Source organism: Nerophis ophidion, linkage group LG09, assembly GCF_033978795.1.
Source record: "Nerophis ophidion isolate RoL-2023_Sa linkage group LG09, RoL_Noph_v1.0, whole genome shotgun sequence".
In the NCBI taxonomy this organism is placed as follows: Eukaryota; Metazoa; Chordata; class Actinopteri; order Syngnathiformes; family Syngnathidae; genus Nerophis; species Nerophis ophidion.
The window spans coordinates 13,766,206-13,790,232 of record NC_084619.1 but is presented as its reverse complement, the minus strand read 5'-3'; the positions used below and the strand labels follow the sequence as shown (position 1 = coordinate 13,790,232).

The window sequence follows — 24,027 nt, the reverse complement described above, 5'->3', positions numbered from 1 at the left end:
ATTTGTTACAGCTAAAGGCTAATGGAGAAAGGATCAGATCAGCTCTGCTTCTTCCTACTCATTTTCAGAGTTCAGATGTGTTCAACTTTGTGTGACACTGTAAATATGTGCTATAATCTTGTTTTCGTGTTTGAAATAAACACAACTTTAAAAGCTGACAGACAAATTTTTTCAAAGTGTGGCAAAGTAGTCCCCACAAAAACAATACAGATTACTTCTTCAGGATATTTTGTGGCGTTTTCTGCACACCTTTCTCTGGTTACGCTCTTGCTGTAGGAACTAAACACGTATTATTTTGTGTATAACATAACTATGTTCATCAGGTTGAAAAATAGTTTTGTCGTTATCTGTCTGGAGTTGCTGCGGCTATCCTGAAAGTCCCAATCGGAGGGTTGCAATCACGTGACCTAGAGGCACATCCGGGCACTTCTGGGTTTCAGGCGATGGTCTAAGCCCCATTAGGCTACTGTTTAACTACCTGAATCTGTGCAGATTTAAGCTTATTTTGAAAGGTTTAGAGGATAATATAAAAGTGATCATACACTTTTTTTTTTTTTTTTTTTTTTTAAATAGAGTGGAGTAGATTTTTACACTCTTGAGAGAATATTTTTTTTTAAAGAATAAAGCCATTCATCACTACCAAGAGGTTACTGCTCCCTCACTTTACTTGACACTAACAGTATTTAGAGAAGAAAAAATTGGAGGAACATCATGTCTTTACATAAAAGGGATCCACAAGTTAAGCACTAATCGGTGAAAGACAAAGTTGGAGTTATTCCTGCATCGCTAATTAACATATTTGATTGACATACAGAGTGCCGTGCTGCTGTGATTGTGACACTAATGAGTAAAGGATACATTTGTTTGAAGTTGATTTTCCTGCTACAAATATTAGTCTGTCATCTACATGTCTGCAGTTGTTTTGATGGTGTGAAGTTCATATTCTGGCTCATTATTTAGCTGTATATTTCAGCAATGTTTGCTAGCGATATCAAGATTCAGTATCTGCTGTTGAGACGACCACAGATTTATTCATCTGAGCTGAGCTGCAGTTTAAATTTCTAGAAGGTCAACGGGCTCATAGTGATGTTAGTAATAGTTGTTGTGACTGGGAGGTGTTTTTTATCATTTGGGGAGAGTACGCTGTCCACTGCTCCCCTGCTAAACACATATCTGCTGGACGCTGAAGCATTGACTACATCGCTCTGAATATGCACTGCTGATTGGCTGTTACATCGCTCTGAATATGCACTGCTGATTGGCTTTGTATGTAACCAATCAGATGGTTGTGTGGGTGGGTCAATGCTGGGTGCTGACACAGAAGCATAAAGAAGCCTGTGAAGACTTTTGCTCACAAACTCATTCGGTACACCCGCGTGCCGAACCAAAACCCCCGTACTGAAACGGTTCAATACAAATACACGTACTGTTACACCCTTAGTAATTATGCGATTAAATCGGACGACTTTTAGCCGTGAGTGGTGCTGGGATAAAATGTCCGCTACAACCAATAAGGTCACAAGCACGCGTCAACGTAAGCGTCATCATCCCGCGACGTTTTCAACAGGACACTTCGCGGGGAATTTATAATTGCAATTTAGTAAACTAAACCGGCCGTATTGGCATGTGTTGCAATGTTGAGATTTCTTCATTGATATATAAACTATCAGACTGCATGGTCGGTAGTAGTGGGTTTCAGTAGGCCTTTAAGGGCTTTGTAAACAGAATAAGGCGACTCCAATAGGCTCCATTGTAAGCGGACTTTTGATCGCATTTATTTACTATAGGGACGGCGTAGCGCAGTGGAAGAGTGGCCGTGCGCAACCCGAGGGTCGCTGGTTCAATCCCCACCTAGTAACAACCTCGTCACGTCCGTTGTGTCCTGAGCAAGACACTTCATCCTTGCTCCTGATGCGTGCTAGTTAGCGCCTTGCATGGCAGCTCCCTCCATCAGTGTGTGAATGTGTGTGTGAATGGGTAAATGTGGAAGTAGTGTCAAAGCGCTTTGAGTACCTTGAAGGTAGAAAAGCGCTATATAAGTACAACCCATTTATTTATTTATTTATCTAGTTCATTAATACGATTTAGGATATTTTCTTGATGCTAACAAGATGTATATAATGTAGTAATCTGTGTCGAATAAAGCACTTTGTTTTCCTGCACAACAACAACAACAACAACTAAGCTTATAGTTTCTGTTATAAAAATCGACAATGAAAATATGGTGGATTGGAACAACAATCACAATATTTATTATTAGGACTAAACATGAACTTAGTTTATTTGCACAACCACCAGGTCTTCCCAGTTATATTTAGGCATTGCAATATAACAAAAAACAAATGTGATCTATCGTCATTTCTTTACATTTAGTTCTGCTATCAAACACTACCAATATAGTAGAGAATAAACTTGATTACATTACAGAAAGTTTCTCAAACAAATTTAATGTTGAAACACACATTTTACAAAGTGATCGCTGCAGACACAAGCATGGTCCGATTGTATTTCACAAGATGATGAAAGTAGTATATTTAAGAGCCGTTTGATTCGACGCACTTTTTTCCCCCTGAATTTATTACCCTTATGACCCACTTCTTTAGGGAAATCTATGAAATTTTAATTATTAATTAAATTAAATTGTGGATTTTATGAAAACTATTTCCTATCTCGTTATTTGAAAGACTGGAACACAACAACAAAACAGCAATACTGCATTTTCTGCTCAAACTCTTCACTCACTCTCACTTGTTTTAATGTTACGCTTTAGCTACTTGACCGTTGTGTGCATTAAGCCGCGAAGAAGAAAAATGGATGTGACGTTATATGCAACCCCCTTATAGAGGGCCGCCTAACGCTTCAAACACCCCCTGCTGTGAACTATGTTATGATCATCAAGCAGGCACATCATTTATTAGCAGTTATGTTGGTTTATGTACAGTATGTGATGATGAATACATATGATACTGAACACAGTACTTTGCATAAAAATTAAGCTATCATGTTTTTGACTAAACTTTAATGACCACATCAGTAGAATGTCACTTACAGCATACTTCGACCAAGGGTGAATTGTTAATGTAATTGCCAGAAAAAGCTACTTCTTATTTTATCGAGGATGAGTTGATGGGCTGTTATGATTCTAGTTTTGTACTTTTAGTTTGTGTTATTTGTGACCCTTTTATGGTGCCAAATTTGTGGAAAAAGTTCATTAAAACACCAAAACTAGTGGTGGCTACAGCTTTAACGACATGAAATGTCCTATCACGGTATTATTGAATGTGCTCAAAAAGTACCTATTCCTTGGATTTTACTGACATCAGGTCCAGCTCATGTCCCGCCCTTTAAGTGTGCGTGGTGGTCAAGCCAGCGTCAGTTCTCAATGGGTACAAGGTGCCGTTTAGTCTTTCTCAGAGAAAAAACGCTTGTGTTGTTTTCAGCAGTACGAATCGTTCAAGTCACAAAAATTATAAACATTTTTACAGAGTTCCTCGAGAGGTAAACAAAAAGTGCAAAAGGGACGGCGTGGCGCAGTGGGGAGAGTGACCGTGCGCAACCCGAGCGTCCCTGGTTCAATTCCCACCTAGTACCAACCTCGTCACGTCCGTTGTGTCCTGAGCAAGACACTTCACCCTTGCTCCTGATGGGTGCTGGTTGGCGCCTTGCATGGCAGCTCCCTCCATCAGTGTGTGAATGGGTAAATGTGGAAGTAATGTCAAAGCGCTTTGAGTACCTTGAAGGTAGAAAAGCGCTATACAAGTACAACCCATTTATCATTTATTTATCATTTAAGATTGTGCCAACAATGACGACTACAAAAGGATCTCACAAGGGAGCAGAGTCGAAGAATGCAGTGATCACTTCGTTAAAGGTTTGTTTGATATACTTTTAACATTTATTATTTCCCATTTAAGTATCATTTTTATATTATTTGTATTTCTTAAACACGTTTGCAAAGAGTGTTTCGAAAAACCCCAACTCGGCGTGTCTATATAAAAGAAAGCAAATGTGAGCAAAATCTTAAAGAGTTAAGCTTTTGCCAAAGGCAACAATCATTAATTAAAATTTCAGCACATACTCAATGTTGACATCTATAGTTATATTTTGATAAAGGCGGGGAAAACCCTCAACCGTAAAACGCGTGTACAAAAGCAACAAACATGGCAGAAGACAAAAAATTAAATCATGAAATGCAACTTTACTCAAGCAAAAACTGCATATTTATCCGAGAGAGTCTTGATAACAATTTCCTTGACCCAGCCACACACAAAGAAGTTGTAGACCTCTATGCTTTTCCAAACCTCCATCTGTTTTGTCGTGTAGAATGGCGCCTGGAGCACAATAGTTTGATATGTCTGGAAAAGCGACTGACGTATCATCCTTGATGTCACTCGACAAACCTTTTTTGATGAAGTATAGGGTTCTATTCGATTGCATAGTTAGATTTTTTTGCTGGTATCTGCTTTTTGCAGGAAGATTTAAGCGTATGCGAAGGAGATGTGTTGCACAGTGTGAGGCAAAAAGGAGGTCACTCCAGATACTGACTGCTTTTCTGACCCCCCCCAAAAAAAGGGCAAAATTGCATATTTTAGAGTGGCCTTTTATTGTGATCAGCCTAAGGCACACTTGTCCAATAGTCTTGCTATTTAATTAGCATCTTGAAATGCTACACCTGTGAGTTTGGAAGGAATAGCTTGGCAAAAAATAAGTGGTTACTATCACATATCTAGACCGATTTGTAAACAATATTTAGAGAATATAGGTATTTTGTGTGTAAAGTAAATGTTTTAGATCTTTGAGTTAAACTCTTGAAAATTGGGAGCAAAAACAAGTGTTGCGTTTATTCTTTTTTTCAGTGAATTGTTTATTATTTGAGTGTTTAAATACATTTATCTTCTTCCGTATTAATTTTTTAAAAGTTTGGAGAGCTTCTTTAATGATAAAGGCCAAGTTAAGGTTGCACGTCCAGTTAATTTCATTACACGCGTTCACTTCCTATTGTAGACACTTCTGTGTCATATTCCTCTGAGTATTGATCCATTATTCAATACTAAGAGAGTACAATCTGTATGTTCAATGTGCACAAATGAATAGCTTAGTTGCTCGGACGTTATGTTGTTTATTAATAGGTAATGACATTATTGTCTTTTGTATTCATGTTAGCATTAAAGCAAGCTGTCATCTCCAGTAAATTAGTATTAACACCCATCACTGAGTTTCTCAAATCAAAGTTTTACGATAATTTTAATTCACAATGGTAATACTAGCTCTCGGGAGTTTTACTTTGGTTCATCATTAATGCCATTTATCTTTATATCCCTAGTGGTGGCCTAAGACTTTTGCACAGTACTTTGTTTGCAGGGGAAAAAAATGTTTTTTTTAGCTGTAAGGTGTTCACAGAGAGAGAAGCACAAACAATTTGGCTCACCAGGTCCATCGAAGGGCACAAGCTGATGTGGCACTTTTTCAGTAGCACCCAGAGGAATGATATACATGTCCTTCACTTGTTTGCGGTTGTTTGACACCACCCCGAAACGCCTTCTGCTGCTGAAGTAGGCATAAAGGAGAGTGTAGGAGATCTCGTCTTCCTCGGTTACAGGGGAGAAGCGAATCAGACACACTTCCTGTAAAATCACCAAATGAAATTAAACAGCACGTTGCAGCAAAAGAAGACAATATTTCTTATTTGTCGGTGATGCGTAATCCATGATAAACATCTCACTTTAGTTCCAGTTGCACGGATTTTCTCCAAGTAGTCCCACACAGTTTGGGGACTTATCCTCCCACCAACCTGGATGCTGTCTGGAAAATCCTTTAGAAGAAGATACAGCATTACTCTAAGCATTTGCATGTGATTAGACTTTACAAGTAGTCAGGTTTAATTGCCCATTAAACTGATGACAATTTACAACAGTTTCTATCGAGTGTTCATTGTTGGTTCCTTTAAGCATACCTGTAGTGTGCTAACAAATCAGGTTTTTCAGACGTAAAGCTTCAAAGTATTTTTCATCACAAATCACATCTGTTAAGTTTGTCTTTAGAGGGCAGGTTATACATGTCAGGGGTCATTGATCCTATTCGCTACATGATACACTAAGTGTTCTGTCTGGAAGGGGTTCTTTGCAGGGGTGGCATACCTGAGTCAAGTTGTCCAAATTGCCAGATACAGGGAAAGCTTTTGTGACTAGTTTGGCCACAGAGTGCATAGTAATGAAACCTCGCCACAGGGTTGTCAGAGTGGAGAGAAACGAGGTGTTATCATCTCCACCAGATGTAGGATCAGACCTTAGATGGAGAGAGCAGTACATTAGCGACTACTCCAACACAAAGAGAACCCAATATTAAAAATGGCTGGTCACCTTCGCTCATAGCTGGTCTTAACCTTCTGAAAGCTCTCTTCTAGGACAGAGAGGTGCAAGTCGTCTTCAACAGCAGGGGGCACTGTGCACGCCTCATCTCCTTTGGCAGACTGCCTCTTTGCCACCGTAGTAGCAACTTTAACCACTTTGGTGGGCGCCTCTTTCACAGGGGGTGCCATACGACCTTAATGGGTAAGAAGAATGGGTAAAAAGAGCAACACAACAAACCAGTGATTGAGGCTCATGATGTCTGATATCATCATGACCCAGGCTCAAGTTGCAGTTTACCTGTACAGATCTTGCAGTTGAGGTCAAATAAATGAGCCTTATGTTGCTTGGTGGTGTCTTTCTCTTCCTCCGTGCTCTCTACGACCTTCTCAGGAGCACTCGAAGGTTCCACAGGGGCTTCTGCCACTTTGACTGGAGACTCAACCTCCTGCAAACACATGAAGTAGTGTTGTACTACACCTTTACATGCAAGTAAGGCTTGGCCTGATAAGTTTTGCTCGATGATATACTGTCCCACAAAATTATTACTGATTAACTATACTCAGCATCATTTTAGACCAAAAAACCTTAATGTTATTTTATATATATATATATATATATATATATATATATTTGAATTTTTACCATTGTGGTTGGGAGGTCAGAAACTAATCAATTATAAAAAATAATTACAAAAACATGAAAATCAAAAAAATAACACTTTAATAAATATTTCACATTTTGAAGTGTATTTTTTCCCTAGTGGAAAAACTCGATCCGGTCATTTATTTTGCTATAACTTTCCTACAAATTGAGCATACTTGCTCTTTGTCTGCTCATGTTGCTTATTTAGTTTAAAGCTGGAATATTTCCAAACATGGACAGTTGGCTTTACAATCATCTTTTTTCCTCCTAATTATTGTTACTTTGTGGTGCTTCTCACTTGCAAGACTCGTTGTTCGTGCATCTGTGTAAATTAGCGGTCCTGCCTCCACCCACTGAGACAAAAATCATAGATTGATGACATGAGAATTCACTCCGTTAATTAAATTCTGTTAAGTAAACGTGCACCCCTTGTGAACCCTTTTGGTCGGAAGAGACGGACTAGAAAAAAAAAGAAGAAAAATCTGACATGGCAATTTATAAATGGCAAAGTTAACTATTTTCTTTTATGTTACCATTTGATTAATTGATTTACCGGTCTAGGCCTACGTGTGAGTGCAACAAATGAAAGGCATAGTATGTCTTGTACCTTCACGGGCTCAGGTGCTTTCACTGGTTCTTCACTCTCAATCTCGATCTCCCCTTTATGCGTGATCTTTGTGATTGGGCGTCTCTCCACTTCTCTTTGCTCTTTTTCAATCATTTCAATTGTCTGGAAAAAATACAACATTATTATTTTTACCAAACAGACGATCTGATTGAATCAAAGGCAGAATGTGTGATGTGTTCTGGTAGGTTTTGACAATTACTCACATGCCGGTTCTCTCTTTGCCTCCAAGCAGCCAATTCCTTGGAAGCCAGTTCTTCGGGACTCATTCGGATTAGATTAGCAGGAGAGATTTCTCCCTTGAGAACCTTCTTAAAGAGAACCTGAATAGTAGGATAAAACCTTTAAGATGTGAAGTGAAATGCAACAAGACTTTACATGCACATCATGTCTGTTCTCATTTAGAGAAAGATCAAACAGCGCTTACGTTATTTTTAGTATCTTTAAGGTTAAACATCAAGCTTCGATACTTGTTCTTGTATTTGTTTTCTGTGTCTTTATACATATGAAAGAGTTCTCTCTCTGTCTTCTTGGCAACTTCTAACGCTTTTTCCACAGGGATATTCAAGTCAGAGTCCTTCAACCTGAAATGCAGAGCGTTACACATTCAGCAAATGTACTCAGCGTTTCAATGCTTTGCAATGAAGATGTACTTTATTGAAGTTTTCTACCTCTGTATAAGGATTTCTTTCAGTGAATCACGCACGCTGCGCCTGATCTCCTCCACAGATGCACGCCGTTTTGAAGAGGAAGATGCAGATTTACCTTTTGCCTCAAGTTTGAGGGAAAATCCTGTGAGGATAGAACCAAGAATAAGAAGGTTAGTATGAATACAGCTACAACAAAGAGTTTTTTCAAATTCAAATTCAGTAAAATGTAAAGTTGTCTCCAGCATGTAATAACACATCACTTAATGTGTGCATGAGCGAGACCAAACCAACTACTTCTAGATAAATTGTGTAGCACTCTATTTTCTATCAAGTTTAAAAATAACCTCAAAATACTGCGATAATTATAGCACCAACAATTTCCTTCCTAAACAGGCTATTTATTTCCATCTATATATTCATTAGATCGACCAATTATTGGCACCAATATTTGGCATTTTGACCTATATAGGTATCAGCCTTTTCTGTTGGTATACAACTACATCAGCAAATACACTAGATAACGCATATAATACCAGTATTTAGTGTATCAAAATTTGTGAAGTAGACAGTAATAACTAAGGGTGCACGAAACATTTCTTTTATAAATGAATCGCGATTCTTATTCATCCCCTTTCTAAATTGATTCATAATTTGCAAATATTGATTTAACAAAGACATTTTTTTTAATAAATACAAATTCAATACTTTTTAGGCCATCTCTATGCAACCAGGAGGAGCTTTTTGACCCTAAAACGGTTTTGAAAAAGTTTCACTCTAATTATTAATACAAATAATACATTGCGGAATCAGTTTGACTTGAGAATTGTGTCGAATGAAGAATTGATTCTGAATCTAATAGTCACCCCAGCAACTTGAATCGGATCGAATCATTAGGCACCCAAAGATTCACCCCGTTACTAACCACTGGACAAGCACTAGTTCGTTTGCCTTGCCCTCACCTTAACATCCCCTTTCTCTCTTCCCCTTGCAATGCTGGTCTTCTACAGTACGCCTCTTCTGCTTACCTGTCAAAACTTCCAATTTGGTGGGAAATTATGTTTTATATTTCTTTTTGGCATCTTCTCGGTTATGTTTTTTTTTTTTCCGCAACTGCAGAGATCGAGTCCCTGGACACACCTCCACTCGCTGCTCAATAAAAGAGCGCCCAGAGTATCAAGTTATGTGTATCAATCAAATAATGTGACAAAGATGGATGAACATGAAGACCACAAAATATATCTCAGCCAAAAATACAAACTTAATGTTAATTATTTCACAAAATGAAAACGTTATGATAAAAGTTAAGTAAAGCAGGCAGGAGCTCACACATTCTCATACTTTCTGTAAAATTCAAGAATAAAATTGCCCAGTATGTCAGCCATCTTAAAAAATGCCTCAACTATAAGGTACATAAAAGGGAGGTGAGAATATTTTTATTTAAATGTTTCCAATATTTCAGGTTTCCTTACAAGGAAACTTAAGAATGTAATAAATCGATAAACTGCCATAAAATTGTATGCAATTACGTAGATGGCAAGTTATTGTGATGTAGCGATATCCAATATGTTTTACCAATTTTCCCAGGAGATTGTGTAAATTTTGAAATACAAATGTTGATGTCCGTCTGACCTGCAATATTGGACACACTTCTCCAAATGTTTGGTGCTGAATAAACCACAAAATTAACGGCGCATCAAATATTACGTCGCTATTGGTCCAACGTTTCTTAGAAAATAATGTTAGAAAAACAACGTACAGCCTTAGCCATCTGTTTACTGATGTATAATATTAATGTTTAAATCACTCTCACTACAAATGAATACCGGCTCCAAATATTGGTTATCGGCCTCCTTGTCTACTAATAATCTAATATTAACCCTAAAAAAACATATTGGTTGATCGGTAATATCATAACGGTGTACACACAAAGCCACATCAAATACCTGTTTTATGAGAAGGTTCTGAAGACGATCTTCTATCTGGTTCCTATTGCAGATGAGGTGGAAAATAACTTAAGGATTATTTGAATACAGTACAATACTTACTAAACATTCCTCAAAATGAGAACATATTTAAAAGAATGAAACACGTTGATATACATTTTTAGTTACAATTCTGCCTTTGAAACAATAACCTTGCTCAGTTTTTGATTGACACTATCAAACTTCAAGGGGTCATACATAGTATGACTTTTTCCCCTACATTTAAAACACTTCATTGCAAAGATTTAGTTTTACTGGCAATCCTAAATGCACAAAGGCAGTTGCCAACAAGTAAGACACGTTTTACATAATAAGACCACTTTAAATGATTTATGAGTTTACAATTCAATTACCATTTTTATGTTTATTGGCAGAATTTTGGACAAACCATCAAACCATGTAATTTATAGTCCATGTGTTTTTGGTTGACTCCAGGTTAAATCTTTACAACACAGTTTTAGTAAATAGAGGATCTGGGTATTTGCAGTTGTACAATCTGTTGTTTGGTTGGCCACATATTGCGCTTGACTGGGGGTTACTGAGGCAATTGTAGTTTAAACAAAAATGTGAAATGTTGTAGAATAGCATCATGCTTAGGACAAAATACAAGTCTTAAAAACTAAATTTATTATATTACAACATATCAGTCTAATCAAAAACAAAATAATAAACATTTTAAATGCCCCTCTGATAGTGTGAATCAAAAATCAATGTTATCATCTTGTAATGGCAGAATTTAGATACAGCTCTTGTATTGATCTCATTAGATAGTACAGGTAGTACCAGTAAGTGTTTTGCATAGCGAACAATGTGGTTGGAGAGTGCAGTGAGTCTAACTTTAGTGAGAAGCTACAAAATAGTGAGTACAACGACCTTAGCATACACCCTTGTGCAAGCCATCAGTGTACAAAGTACAAGCAAAAATATAACAAACCCTTGTGTAGTGGAAATACTGGCTATGATTATTATCAGAGCATCACTTAGCTGGAGAAAAATAAGCACATAGCGAAACGTTTATAATCCTTTATAATGAAAAAATACATTTTGGACAACAGCTTAAGTATATACAAAAATAAACATGACATGACCTACCTTTTTTACTGATCTTACACTCCCTGATGTCAGTGCCTGGGAGGATCCTGGCTTTGGATTGGCAGCCTGCTTATGATCCGGTGCGGCAGTTCTTATTTCGGGCATGGGTCCTGTCGGGCGGTCAGGCTCCACTTTTTTGCTCTCCTCCTCGCAGCACTTCAAGCACACGTACATCTCGTCTTCCTCCTCCATCTCACGTACTTTAGGCAGGTCGAGACCAACACAATCGCCGTGGAACCAGTCGTCACAGCGGCCGCAGCCAACCATGAACCTGGAAGACCAAACATTTTTATTGTTTAAGTTTCCTTTGAAACCCGTTTAGGCACCAAACTAGTTGGGTCTGAATTGACTGCAAATTATTGTTATTGCTGCACACAAGATTACATCATTAATTGGATTTATAAGACTTAAGTACACATTTTTTCAATGTAATGGCAACAGTAAAAGTTTGGCACTCATGACTTACATATTGTTGTGGTGTTTCTTGCACAAACCGCAGCAGTTGTTTCCATCCCACACAGACTCACTGTTGGCAGGCTGCTCCTCGATACTTTCCCTCTTCACAGCCGGAGCGTTATCTGGAACAAACAACTGTGGTTCGTCCACCGAGATGCTTCTTGACGTTTTACTTTTTTGCCTTTGAAGGATCTTTTCCAGCTTCTTTGTTTTAGGCTTCTCCTGTACGGTTTCTTCTGGCGTTTTGAGAGAATGGCCTGGACGGGCGGCATGTGAGGAGTTTTGAGCATGGGAGGGTTTGGTTGGACTGTGCTGCTCAACTGCATGGTAGCCACTAGATGGCGTCTTTTTCACTGGAGAAATGGGCTTGACTTTGTGTTCTCCTGTGTGCATCTTTTGGAGTTTAGAAGCATGATCACTTGGGGTGATTTCACCTGGCCTTTTTAAAGATTCACTACTTCTCTTCAATTTAATACATTTTGATTTAGGAAGGTCATCTCTTTGGACAACTCTGGATGGTACACTTTGGGAAATGTCAGCTCCCTTAGCCATGCTACTTTGTTCACATGGAATCAATCCTTTATTCTTATTGGAATTAAGTGGTTGCTTAGATTGGAGTAGGTTTTTGGCTGTAATTCCTTTCCTTTCTTTAACATCCACTGTGTTACTAGCCGCTTCATTGTCAGGTGGCGATTTAACACCATCTTTGACAGGCTTTTGTTTTCCTATCACATTCTGATTGTCAACTCCAGATTCCTGTGGAATAGAACTTTTACTTTCCATCCCATTAGCTGCCTGGACATCATTTGGGTTCACATAGGGACCTAGTTCAAGGGGAGTATCATCTACACGCTTCTTTTTGGCAACATCCAAGTGGGGAGCTATCTCAGAATTAGACACACTAACGGCCTCTTCGGACAACATAGTAAACCCAATGTCGCCGCCGTAGGAAAAACTACTGTCGAAGTTAGCGTCGGCGTCATGGAGATAAGACGGTCCAGGGAGTAGTTCAATTTTGAATCCTCCAATGGTGACGGTCAGTCGTTTGAGCACAACAGAAGGTTTTAACCATAATCCGCCTTCAAGATGGTTGATATTGATGCGCCCACCCAGAGTTAGTTCCTCCTTCAGTTGCACGCCCTTAACTCCTTCCCCGATCAGAAAAGACTTCTGTTGCCTATTTAAAAGTGTATTCTCCACGTGTCCCGTGGGCGCGGATTCTGTATCTGGACAAAAAACACATATGTTAAAACATTTGACGTGCCCCACAGGTCAAATCATTGTATATGAAAAACAGTGCACCTCTAAAATTAAACAAATCCTGAAGTTCAGGCCATCAATCATAAACCTCATCTCATTGAGCATCTACAGGTGATCCAACAAGAATGTTTTTGTTTTTTTTTAGCTTTTCTTTAATTTTTTTCCAAATGCTACCATAGAAGTGCATCAGTGATGGCAAAGAAGTGTGATGATAACCTTACAGTGCATCCGGAAAGTATTCACAGCACTTCACTTTTTTTTTTACATTTTGTCAAGTTTCAGCCTTATTCCAAAATTAAATAAATGCATTTTTGTCCTCAAAATTCTGCACACAATAAATAAACCCTATGACATTGTGAAAAAGTTTTACAGCTTTATGCAAATGTTTCAATCATGAAAATCTAAGAAAACCATCCATCCAAGTTCTACCGCTTGACCCTTTTGGGGTGGCGGGGGTTTCTGGAGCCCACCTCAGCTGAATTCGGGCGGAGGGCGGGGTACACCCTGGTAAATCGCCACCTCAACGCAGACCCAACACAGACAGACAACATTCAAACTGAAATTCACACACTAGGGTCAATTTTGTGTTGCTAACCAACCTATCCCGAAGGTGCATGTATTTGGAGGCGGGAGGAATCACATGTACAAGTGTTCACAGCCTTTGTTCAATACTTTGTTGATGTACCTTTAGCAGCGATTAAAGCCTCAAGTCTTTTTGAATACGATGCTACAAACTTGGCACACCTATCTTTGGGCAGTTTCACCCATTCCTCTTTGCAGCACCTCTCAAGCTTCATCAAATTGGATGGGAAGCGTAGGTGCACAGCCATTTATCGATCTCGCCAGATATGTTCAATCGAATTCAAGTCTGGGCTCAGGCTGGGCCAATAAAACACATTTCACAGAGTTGTCCTGAAGTAATTTCTTTGATATCTTGGCTGTGTGCTTACAGTCTGAAAAATTAACCGCTGCCCCAGTCGGAGTTCAAAAGTGCTTTGGAGCAGGTTTTCATCCAGGATGTCTATACGTTGCTGCATTCATATTTTCCTCTATGCTGACTAGTTTACTAATTCCTGCCGCTGAAAAACATCCCCACAAAATGATGCTGCCATCACCATGCTTCACTATAGGTATGGTATTGGTCTGGTGATGGATGAGCGGTGCCTGGTTTTGTCATAACATGATGCCCGACATTTACGCCACACAGTTCAATCTTTGTCTCATCAGACCAGAGAATTAGATTTTTTATCATCTGACAGTCTTTCAGGTGCATTTTGGCAAAACTTTACTCAGGAAGGGCTTCCATCTAGTTACTGCACGAGACAGGCTTGATTGGTGGATTGCTGCAGAAGTGGATGTCATTCTGGAAAGTTCACTTGGTCACCTCCCTGACCAGGACCCCTGACCGCTCAGTTTAGACAGCCGGCCAGCTCTAGGAAGAGTCCTGTTGGTTCCAAACTTCTTCTATTTACGGATAATGAAGACCATTTGTACTTACTGGGACCTTCAAGGCAGCAGATATTTGTATGTACCCTACTCTAACTGTGTTAAATGGGGGACTTTATATCTAGATTGATGTGTGCATTTCCAAATTATGTCCAATCAACCAAATTTGCAGCAGGTGGACTCCAATTTAAGCTGTAGGAAGAGCGCTTATGCCAAAAGCTGTGAATACTTATGCTCAGTTGAGGACAGAAATATTAGCTCTCCCATAAAAATTTCCTTTTTTATTAAATGTTTACTGTTAAACAGAGCAATGCATTTTAACAACGCTTTTCCAAGCATTCTACTTTAATTTTGGATGCATCCTACATATTTTTGCGCAGTCTAAATGATTAACTCCCTGATGGTAATAGGCAATTGTGTGTCCCTTTTACTGGTTAACAGCCAGCGATGGTTTCCTACAGTTTTCCACAAGTCTCACACACACTTCCTGAGCAATCCCAGCCTATTATTTTAGGGCAAACCTCTCAAGCTACGCAAGATTTGACAGTCTGCTGCCATGGACTTTGGTCTACAATTCTCTTCAAAGATTCTCAGTGGGATTCAAGTCGGTGCTTTGTGCAGACCTTTCAATAACATTCACTTGGGCCTTCTGGAGGTAGTTCTTCACTCGGAGTGACGTATGTTTTGTGTCGTTATCATGTTAGAAGACAAAGCGGCAACCCATACCTAATGTTACTGCTGACTGCATGAGGTCTTCCTGCAAGATCTTCAAATATCCTTCTTCAGGATTTCTTCCACTTGGAAAGATTCCCAGTTCCAAATACACTAAAGCATCCCCACAGAATAATACTCCCACCACCATGTTTCACTGTGGGGACCGTGTTCTGGGTTGTATGCCTCTCTCCTCTTTATCTAAACATATGCAGTGTCGCCATGGCCGAGAGCTCTAGTTTTGTTTCATCTGACCAAAGGACACGCTTTCAGTATGCATAGTCTTTCTCTAGGTTGTCTGGCTCGAAGGTGTCTTTATTGCAGAAGTAGAGTTTTTCTTGTTTTGCAGCCTCGTAATCCATTCCTGTGCATTGCTCAAGTTATTGTCTTCTTTGAGACTACAATTCCAGATTTGGCAAAGTCATTCAGTAGCTTTCTTTATGGTCTTTGAAATCTTTAATTTCTTATATCTCCCGGGCTTGTTTTGTATTATGCGGCTGTCTTTTAATTTCTGGATCATACGTCTCACTCCAGTTCTTGACACTTGTAAACGCTGTGATAACTTGGTGTCTCCGTCTTCTGTTTTGTGTGCATCAATTTTTATTGTCCTTAAGTTTAAACTGATTTATTTAGTTTTTGCCACAAAGCTTTCAGAGTCCTGCATAAACTAGTGTGAACTGAATCTTCTGCACTGCTCTACAGGTCCCTTTTACATTGTCAGTGTTCAATGGTGACTTCAAATAAGTTTGATTAACCAGAGCACCTGGCTTCCTACACTTTGTCTCTCAAACTGCTTTGAGTTTTTAAGGGGGCTAATAATTTTGACTATGGTCATTTTTGTGAAATAACTTTGTTTTGGTCTATAAATAAAATATTGTAAGCATCCAAATTAAAAGCAGGATGCTTGGAAAAGCTGTATTAAAAATGCACTGCTCTCTTGAACAGCACATGGGAAATACTTAATAATACTTAATAAAAAATGTGTTTTTATGGTGGGACTAACAACTATTATCCTCAACTGAATATGTGATTTCTATGTTTTCATTTTTTTCTTTTTTCAAAATTCAAAAAAAAAAAAGAATGTTTTCCAATTGTCACTATGGAGTATTGTGTGCAGAATTCTGCAGACAAAAACGCACTTAATACATTTTGGAATAATGCTGTAACATAACAAAATCTGAAAAAATTGAAGCGCTGTGAATACTTTCTGGATGCACTGTATATCCAAAAATGCAACATTGGCAAATTGTAATCATGCCTAGCACATTAAAATAGGGCTGCAGCTATTGATTATTTTAGTAATCGAGTAGTGTGCTCGATTAATCAGATAAAACAAATTGTTTAAATAAACATTTTTTTTTCTACTTGCTACAACCTTCATTACCTTTTATTTACTTTGTTTCACCGTATTTGACCTTGTTTTACCTTTTATTTACATTTTGTTTCACTTCATTTAGCTTCTATGTACCTTTACCTTCTATTTACCTTCCTTGATCGACTTTTAACTTTACTCAACACCTAAATTCCTTATTTGATCTTTCATTTACCTAATAAACTTTCTATATCCATTTTTACCATCTATTCAACTTCATACCTTCTTTTACATTTTTATTGCAGCCTGAATTTTAAACACAATCAATCAAAACAACAGAATAAAAAATATAAATCAAGCTTTTTTTAATCCAATTAATTGCATAATTGTTGCAGCCCTAAATGAAAATAAATGCAATTATAATATGTATAAATTAGACACCCTACATACTGAAATGATTCATACTAAGCAAAAGCCAACTTGAATACTATGGAATACCAAGAGGTCACAGTACTCTTCAGCACAAAATCTCCTTTTTTCCTGTGTCTGTCAGGCATATTCACATGGTAAGTAGTTTTACTTTATTTTTGTTTGATTATACGGGGGTTATCTGCATCTTTCATCTCTTTGTACTTGCACCAGAGTAAAAAATTTTAAATTATGTTTAAAACACCACCTGTAGAAATGATAAAGGTTTTATGATGATGAAAATGTGAGCCGAAAACTTCTTATTTCACTTAAGATTATTTTATACGCATTATACTTCATAAATCAACCATTGTCATTATTTCTAATATATGGCATGAAGAGAGCATCAGGCTTACCTAGTTCAACATTACATGGACGTCTTCTGGGTCTGCCTACAGCTCGCCTGACTGGATTGGTCTCTGTCACTGTCAGTTCCCCACCAAGGTCAGATGTAGAACCACTAACTAAATCTGCCACATAGGAAGATTTGACAACAAGGAAAAGATCAATAGGAACAAAAGCAGCTGCACCACTCTTCATTCCTCAATAGAATCACAGCAAAATATTTGATTAAGGCAAACGCCTTATTGGTTAACAATTGCAGGTGCTGTGCACATAAATGTGCTTTTGCAACAGTGGTAACATATGCTATACAAGTATAAAAATAAACGATCAGCTCTATTTTACACAGTTTTTTCGTTTTTTGTAGGATTCGGGTTTTGACAAAATAATTGTCAAAAACATGTTTTCGTACATGGTCTGAGTTATTATATGGCCAAACATTGCACCTAACAAACTAGTTTGTTTGCCCACATATTCTGCAGACACGAGTGCCCAAACAAAGCATCCCACGCGTAGGTATCGCTGTAGTTTTGTTTATCGAATACGGCTGCAAAAAAAGGTCACCATGTGGCCAAATAAAGTTGTAGCACACATTATTATTCCAATTAAAGTCAAATATTGAAGAAGTATTATAAAATGTGAAAGTCACAAAAGTGAGGCGTTTCGTGAAATTGTGTGATTTGATCGCATCAGTTAATGTAAACAAAGTCGTGTGAGCACTTCGTTGCTGTCTGCGCATTCTTGGATACAACACATCTAGTCCCAGTACTTGGATAAATAAGGTGAGGAACCCTACTGAAGTCACTGTATTTTTGTTATGGAATATTACATCCCTTCCCTTGGTGGTCCTGATGTTTCACATACCTGCTGCGCCTGGAATTTGAAAAGTTGGGTCCTCACTATCCAGTAAGTTGAATTGAGAGCTTGCGCATCCAAACATGGGGTCTTTGTCACTCAACATGTTCTTCAGCGAATCTTCAAGGCAGAGTCCTGGCCCAAACTCATTACTGGCTTCACATTCCAGATTTTGCCCTACGATTAGGGTGTCATCCAACTGGTCACTGGGTATTAAAAGGTTAAAAGCGTCCACAATATCCATGAATGCTGCTGCTGCTGCCTTCCTGCAAAACAAAAGGTAGAAAGATGACTTGTTTACCAAACATCTGAATGCATCAAGCCAGCTACAAATTGATCACCGATGGTGATCAAACAATATTTTGCAAAACTACATTGTGCTTATTGCAAAAAAAACAATACAAAGTAGGGATGCACCGATTAATCGGTAACTGAATATATTCGGCTGAATATGGCAAAAAAAAGCCACATTCGGCCTTCGGTGGAATGAGTTAAAAACAAGGCCGAATAGTGGCGTGTGACGCCATTTTTTGACGTGGTGACGCAATCAACCAACGTGCAATGACGCGGTGACGCTGGGATATGTTGTGTACCTGTATAAGTGTATGAGGTTACAAGCACACACTTATTGAGATTTAGTGGGGCCTCTGTTTACATTATTAGCCTGTTGTGTAGGCTACCTGTATAAGTGTAAGAGGTTACAAGCACACACTTAATTGAGATTTACTTGAGCCTTCTGTTTACATTATTAGCATATCTACTGTGGCTAAGCAGACTTTTGCCAAAAGGACAATAATTCATTTGTTGTGGGTTTATCCACTTTAATGCACTTTTTTTTTGGAATGCATGTTTTGTTTGAAGGCCTAATATAAATGAAAAACTTTGTGCTTTTTTTGAAAAGCAAAGGCTACTGGAATATTAAAAAAAAGTCAATATTCAATAAAAAAATACTTTATTTGAAAAACATGTCTAAATATTTATTCTAGGCTATTTATGCAATATTAAAAAAATTGTGAAAAACTGCATTCATTATTCGGTATTCGGCCTTCGGCCAAGCGTTTAAATTTTATTCGGCTTCGGCCAAAAATTTTCATTTCGGTGCATCCCTAATACAAAGTTATAAATACTGCTGGGCTGTCACCTCCTGGTACCCCAGCACCTCCAAAACCCTCAAATCTATACTCCAAACATCCCAGAACCGGCTAGTCAGGTACTTCTAGACCTCCACCCCAGATTACACCTCACTCCTACCCACTTCTCCAAAGTGGGCTGGCTCAGGGTGGAGGACAATGAAAAACAACTTGCATTGAGCCTAGTCTATAAAATTCGCTACACCTCCCTGATACCGAAGTACATGTCAAACTACTTCCATAACGTAAATGACCGCCATAACCACAACAATGCACTCCGAACAGGTGTAAAAGAAAGTGCATCTCTACCCTCCTTCAAAACCGCACTAAAAAAACACCTCCAGGCAACTACAACCCTAGACTAACACCCCCCCTTCAAATCCCACCTCCCCGGAAAGTAAATAATCAAATGTAAATAATCAAATGTATATACTTGTTCTTATGCTTTCTGATCTCACTATTTCCAATACTTGCTGTACATATCCTACAAAGTCAGACCAACACTGTTTCAATGTCCATTTCTCAGATGATGCAATTGGTTATGACTGAAGTGCTAATATCAACCAAACCACACACACACACATACATACACATCCCACTGCCCGGATTGTAAATAATGTAAATAATTCAAAGCATATACTCTGATGATTAACTTGTGTGATGACTGTATTATGTTGAAAGTAGGGGCTGGGCGATATAGCGATACAAACGATACATCGCGGGTTTGCCTCTGTGCGACATAGAAAATGACTATATCGTAATATTCGAGTATACGTTCTCATGCAGTTGCTTTTAGCAGCGGGCATGCGTTTCTCACTCCTTCTCGTCTCTCCTTGTCACAGAGACGTAAAACAAGCCCACCTTCTTTCGTACATCACATACTGTCGCGCGTCTAGCGTCATACGCTCTCGCCGAGTAGAGAGGTAGCAGCATGGCTAACGTTAGCTGAGACAGGTCGTGTAAGCGGAGCGTTGCGAGTGACATTGCAAGAGAAAGAAGGTGCGAAACTGATCACAAATGGAGGGAGAACAATTAATGCCCAAAAAAAACAGCAGGAGGTCCATCATCTGGCGGTGGTTTGGCTTCAAGCGGGAAGATATTCAGCAGACAACAGCAATATGCAAAGTATGCAGCAGAAGTGTTGCTACAAAAGGTAGCAGCACTACTCATTTGTTCTTTCATTTAAAAAGTCACTCGCGAGAGAATGATGAGTATTTAATAAATACAGTTTTGTTAAATTGACTTACTGTATTTCCTTGAATTGCCGCCAGGTATATAGTAAGCGCCTGTCTAGAATTACTGCCGGGTCAAACTCGTTTCGCAAAATATTATTTTTATTAGCATGTCTAGAATTTCTGCTGGGTCAAACTCATTTCGCAAAATAATTAGCATATGTCTAGAATTTCCGCAGGGTCAAACTCATCACATCACGAGCGACACTTCACCTGTCATCATTTTCAAAATGGAGGAGGCTGATTTCAATAATTTGAAATCGGATAAAGGGAAAAAGATTAAGAGCTATTCAGTAGGATTTAAGGTTCAAGCTGTTAAATATGCTAAAAAGAACAGTAAGCAGCTATGTTTTATTAATATACCGTAGCTGCGTGTGTCAAATATGAGTCATTAAATGACTCCCACTTCCTGGTGGTAGAGGATGCTAGTGATCCTTCTTGCGACTACTCAGGTGCAGAAGAAGTGACAACAAGCAACAAGAGTGAGCAGCGATCGTTTATTTTTTCCTCTTGCTTGCACTTTTAACACGGAGGATTACATATCTAAAATAAAACAGTTTTCTAAACTGAACTTTCAATCGAAGCGGGAGGTAATAAAGGAAGATCATCAAGACAGAGACTTTTAAAACTGAAGGAAGATAAGGAAGACTTCTAAAAACAAGTTATCGATGCTTTTGATTAGAAGGAGCTGCGCATGGACTTCACTTATAAGTAAAGGTAAGACCACAATAAGTTTTTTTTTTTTAAATGTGCTTTTCATGATGGTATCTTTACATCACACTCAAATTTATAAGCGCATGCTTAAATTTACCGCATGCCTTTGGTAAATGCCGGAGCGAGAAGAGGTTTTAAAATAATTAGTTCATGCTTGACTTTACCGCATGCCTTTGGTAAACGCCGGAGTAAGAAGAGGTTTTAAATTAATTGGCGCCCCAGCGGCAATACAAGGAAATACGTTAGTTGCGATTTCCCTCTCTGCATGAAAGTTTAAAATTAGCATATATTAATGCAGTATGAAGAAGAATGTTTTAATGTAGACACATAGAATCATCATACTGCTGTGATTATATGCATCAGGTGTTCATTCAAGGCTAAGGCAAAATATCGAGATATATATCGTATATTGCGATATGGCATGAAAATATCGAGATATTAATAAAAGCCACTATCGCCCAGCCCTAATTTGAACCATCAAAGAGAAAGAACACCATCTCAGACAGTAAATAAATAAATGATAAATGGGTTGTACTTGTAATAGCGCTTTTCTACCTTCAAGGTACTCAAAGCGCTTTGACACTACTTCCACATTTACCCATTCACACACACATTCACACACTAATGGAGGGAGCTGCCACGCAAGGCGCTAACCAGCACCCATCAGGAGCAAGGGTGAAGTGTCTTGCTCAGGACACAACGGACGTGATGAGGTTGGTACTAGATGGGGATTGAACCAGGGACCCTGGGGTTGCGCACGGCCACTCTTCCACTGCGCCGTCCCAGTAAGTCAGTCTTCATATGATATTCTAACATCCGGGTACTCCGGCTTCCTCCCACTGGGGATAGGTTGATTGGCAACACTAAATTGGCCCTAGTGTGTGAATGTGAGTGTGAATGTTGTCTGTCTATCTGTGTTGGCCCTGCGATGAGATGTCGACTTGTCCAGGGTGTACACCACCTTCCGCCCGAATGTAGCTGAGATAGGCGCCAGCGCCCCCCGCGACCCTTCCATCCATTTTCTACCGCGTATTCCCTTTCGGGGTCGCTGGCGCCTATCTCAGCTACAATCAGGCGGAAGGCAGGGTACACCCTGGACAAGTCGCCACCTCATCGCAGGGCCAACACAGATAGACAGACAACATTCACACTCACATTCACACACTAGGGCCAATTTAGTGTTGCTAGGTAATTAGCGGTAGAAAATGGATAGATGGGTTAGTCGCAGATGCTCAAATAATCTGTGCGTCCAATGAAGTTTCAGCATGCGTGTACACACGTTAAAACGGGCCAAATGTAAATGCACTAATCATGTAATTGCTCTCAGAAGTAGTTATTAGATACACGTAAGGCCGGGTAACTATTCGATCTTGCATTTGAACGCTAAAACGTGGATAATATTGCTTCTCTGGACTTGTTTTCCAAGCAGACTACAAATGAGCCGCCTGCCAGTTAGCACACATGGCTAATGCCGTTCTGCTAGCTCGCTAACGGTGACCTGTGGATGCAAGTTCGGTTAGAACTCAAGTCTCCGTTCCTACGTTTTCCCCATACAGTTGTTTAAAAGGAGCTCTGCGTAAGAACAGAACGTTGTTTTTAATCGGCGGGAAAGGTGTGGTATACAGCAAGTAACGATGAAGGCTAATTCTGTTAGCTCGCTCGTGCTAGCACAGGCCTGGGATTGTTAACAGAAAGCTTGGAAGAACACGCCAGCGTCGGGCTAATTGTTGTATTCGGCACATGCGAGCGTGGTAAATAAAATAGTCTTACCTGTGTGTGAGTCCAGTGGCGTGTAAGATTACATAGTAGTGCGGCTGGCTGAAGTAACTTCCTCTCGTCTAAGCCGTCATTCGTCCCGCTGCTGCAAAGCTGCTGACGGCCAGAGCTGCCAGTCACGTGGTTTGTGTTTACAGCACGTAGTTTAGCAGCTGAGTGCGTAAAGACGCTATTAACGTAACTTAAACGTCGTGTTTACGCTCGGCGAAAACACCTCAGAGATTGTAGTTATTAGTGAGTGAAACAACACAATTAAATGTCATTTTCAAATATATGGTAAACAGTAATATACGCGCGAGAGAAGGGGCAGCGGAAGCAGGACCGTGTTATCAAAATAAGAGTATGTGACGTTTGGCCTTGAAATAGTATTCCTTTATTATTTATTATTCAGGGTATACCACTGACTGACGTAAAGCGTTTCAACACAATATATATCAGTTTGTTTTTTTAACTAATTGCGTGTGGAGAAAACGCAACTGACCATACAAAGTAATCTACATTTTTATGTTGATTTTATTCTGAAAACTAACGTATAGCATGCAGTGTTGTTGCAGCCATGTTTTAAAAAAACTTTATTGTTCATGAAATGAGACAAGATCAATTACGCCGCTTCAAGGCCTACTGAAATTAGATTTAATATACCCTATTTCCTTGAATTGCCGCCAGGGCGCTAATTAATTTAAAACCTCTTCTCACTCCTGCGCTTACCAAAAGGCATGCGGTAAAAGTAAGCATGTGCTAATTATTTTAAAACCTCTTCTCACTCCGGCACTTACCAAAGGCATGCAGTAAAAATGTGAGTGTGATGTAAGTTTGGACCTTAAATCCTACTGAATAGCTGTTAATCTTCTTCCCTTTATGCGATTTCAAATTGAAATCAGCCTCCTCCATTTTGAAAATGATAATAGGGGAAGTGTCACTCGTGACATCACGAGTTTGACCAGGCGGTAATACTAAGCATGCGCTAATTATTTTGCAAAGCGA

At 39.1% G+C, this 24,027-nt stretch overlaps 1 protein-coding gene across 2 annotated transcripts in view; it reads right to left on the bottom strand.

The window, feature by feature from the left end:
* The window catches only part of phf3 (PHD finger protein 3), a 29,210-nt gene extending 5,864 nt beyond the window's left edge, over nt 1-23,346 (bottom strand). The window contains exons 1-15 of one of the 2 annotated variants that reach the window (XM_061910379.1): nt 23,038-23,346; nt 18,201-18,457; nt 17,351-17,464; nt 11,808-13,023; nt 11,342-11,612; nt 10,211-10,253; nt 8,289-8,409; nt 8,045-8,201; nt 7,824-7,940; nt 7,600-7,722; nt 6,648-6,795; nt 6,360-6,543; nt 6,138-6,285; nt 5,723-5,812; nt 5,429-5,624 (exon numbers count right to left, since the gene is read on the bottom strand). In XM_061910379.1, the coding sequence (XP_061766363.1) occupies nt 5,429-5,624; nt 5,723-5,812; nt 6,138-6,285; nt 6,360-6,543; nt 6,648-6,795; nt 7,600-7,722; nt 7,824-7,940; nt 8,045-8,201; nt 8,289-8,409; nt 10,211-10,253; nt 11,342-11,612; nt 11,808-13,023; nt 17,351-17,464; nt 18,201-18,435 (3,163 nt within the window). In that variant the 5' untranslated portion in view covers nt 18,436-18,457; nt 23,038-23,346. The remainder of the gene's footprint in view (nt 1-5,428; nt 5,625-5,722; nt 5,813-6,137; nt 6,286-6,359; nt 6,544-6,647; nt 6,796-7,599; nt 7,723-7,823; nt 7,941-8,044; nt 8,202-8,288; nt 8,410-10,210; nt 10,254-11,341; nt 11,613-11,807; nt 13,024-17,350; nt 17,465-18,200; nt 18,458-23,037) is intronic. The other variant, XM_061910380.1, reaches the window with a different exon arrangement.
* Between the last annotated feature and the right edge of the window lie 681 nt (nt 23,347-24,027).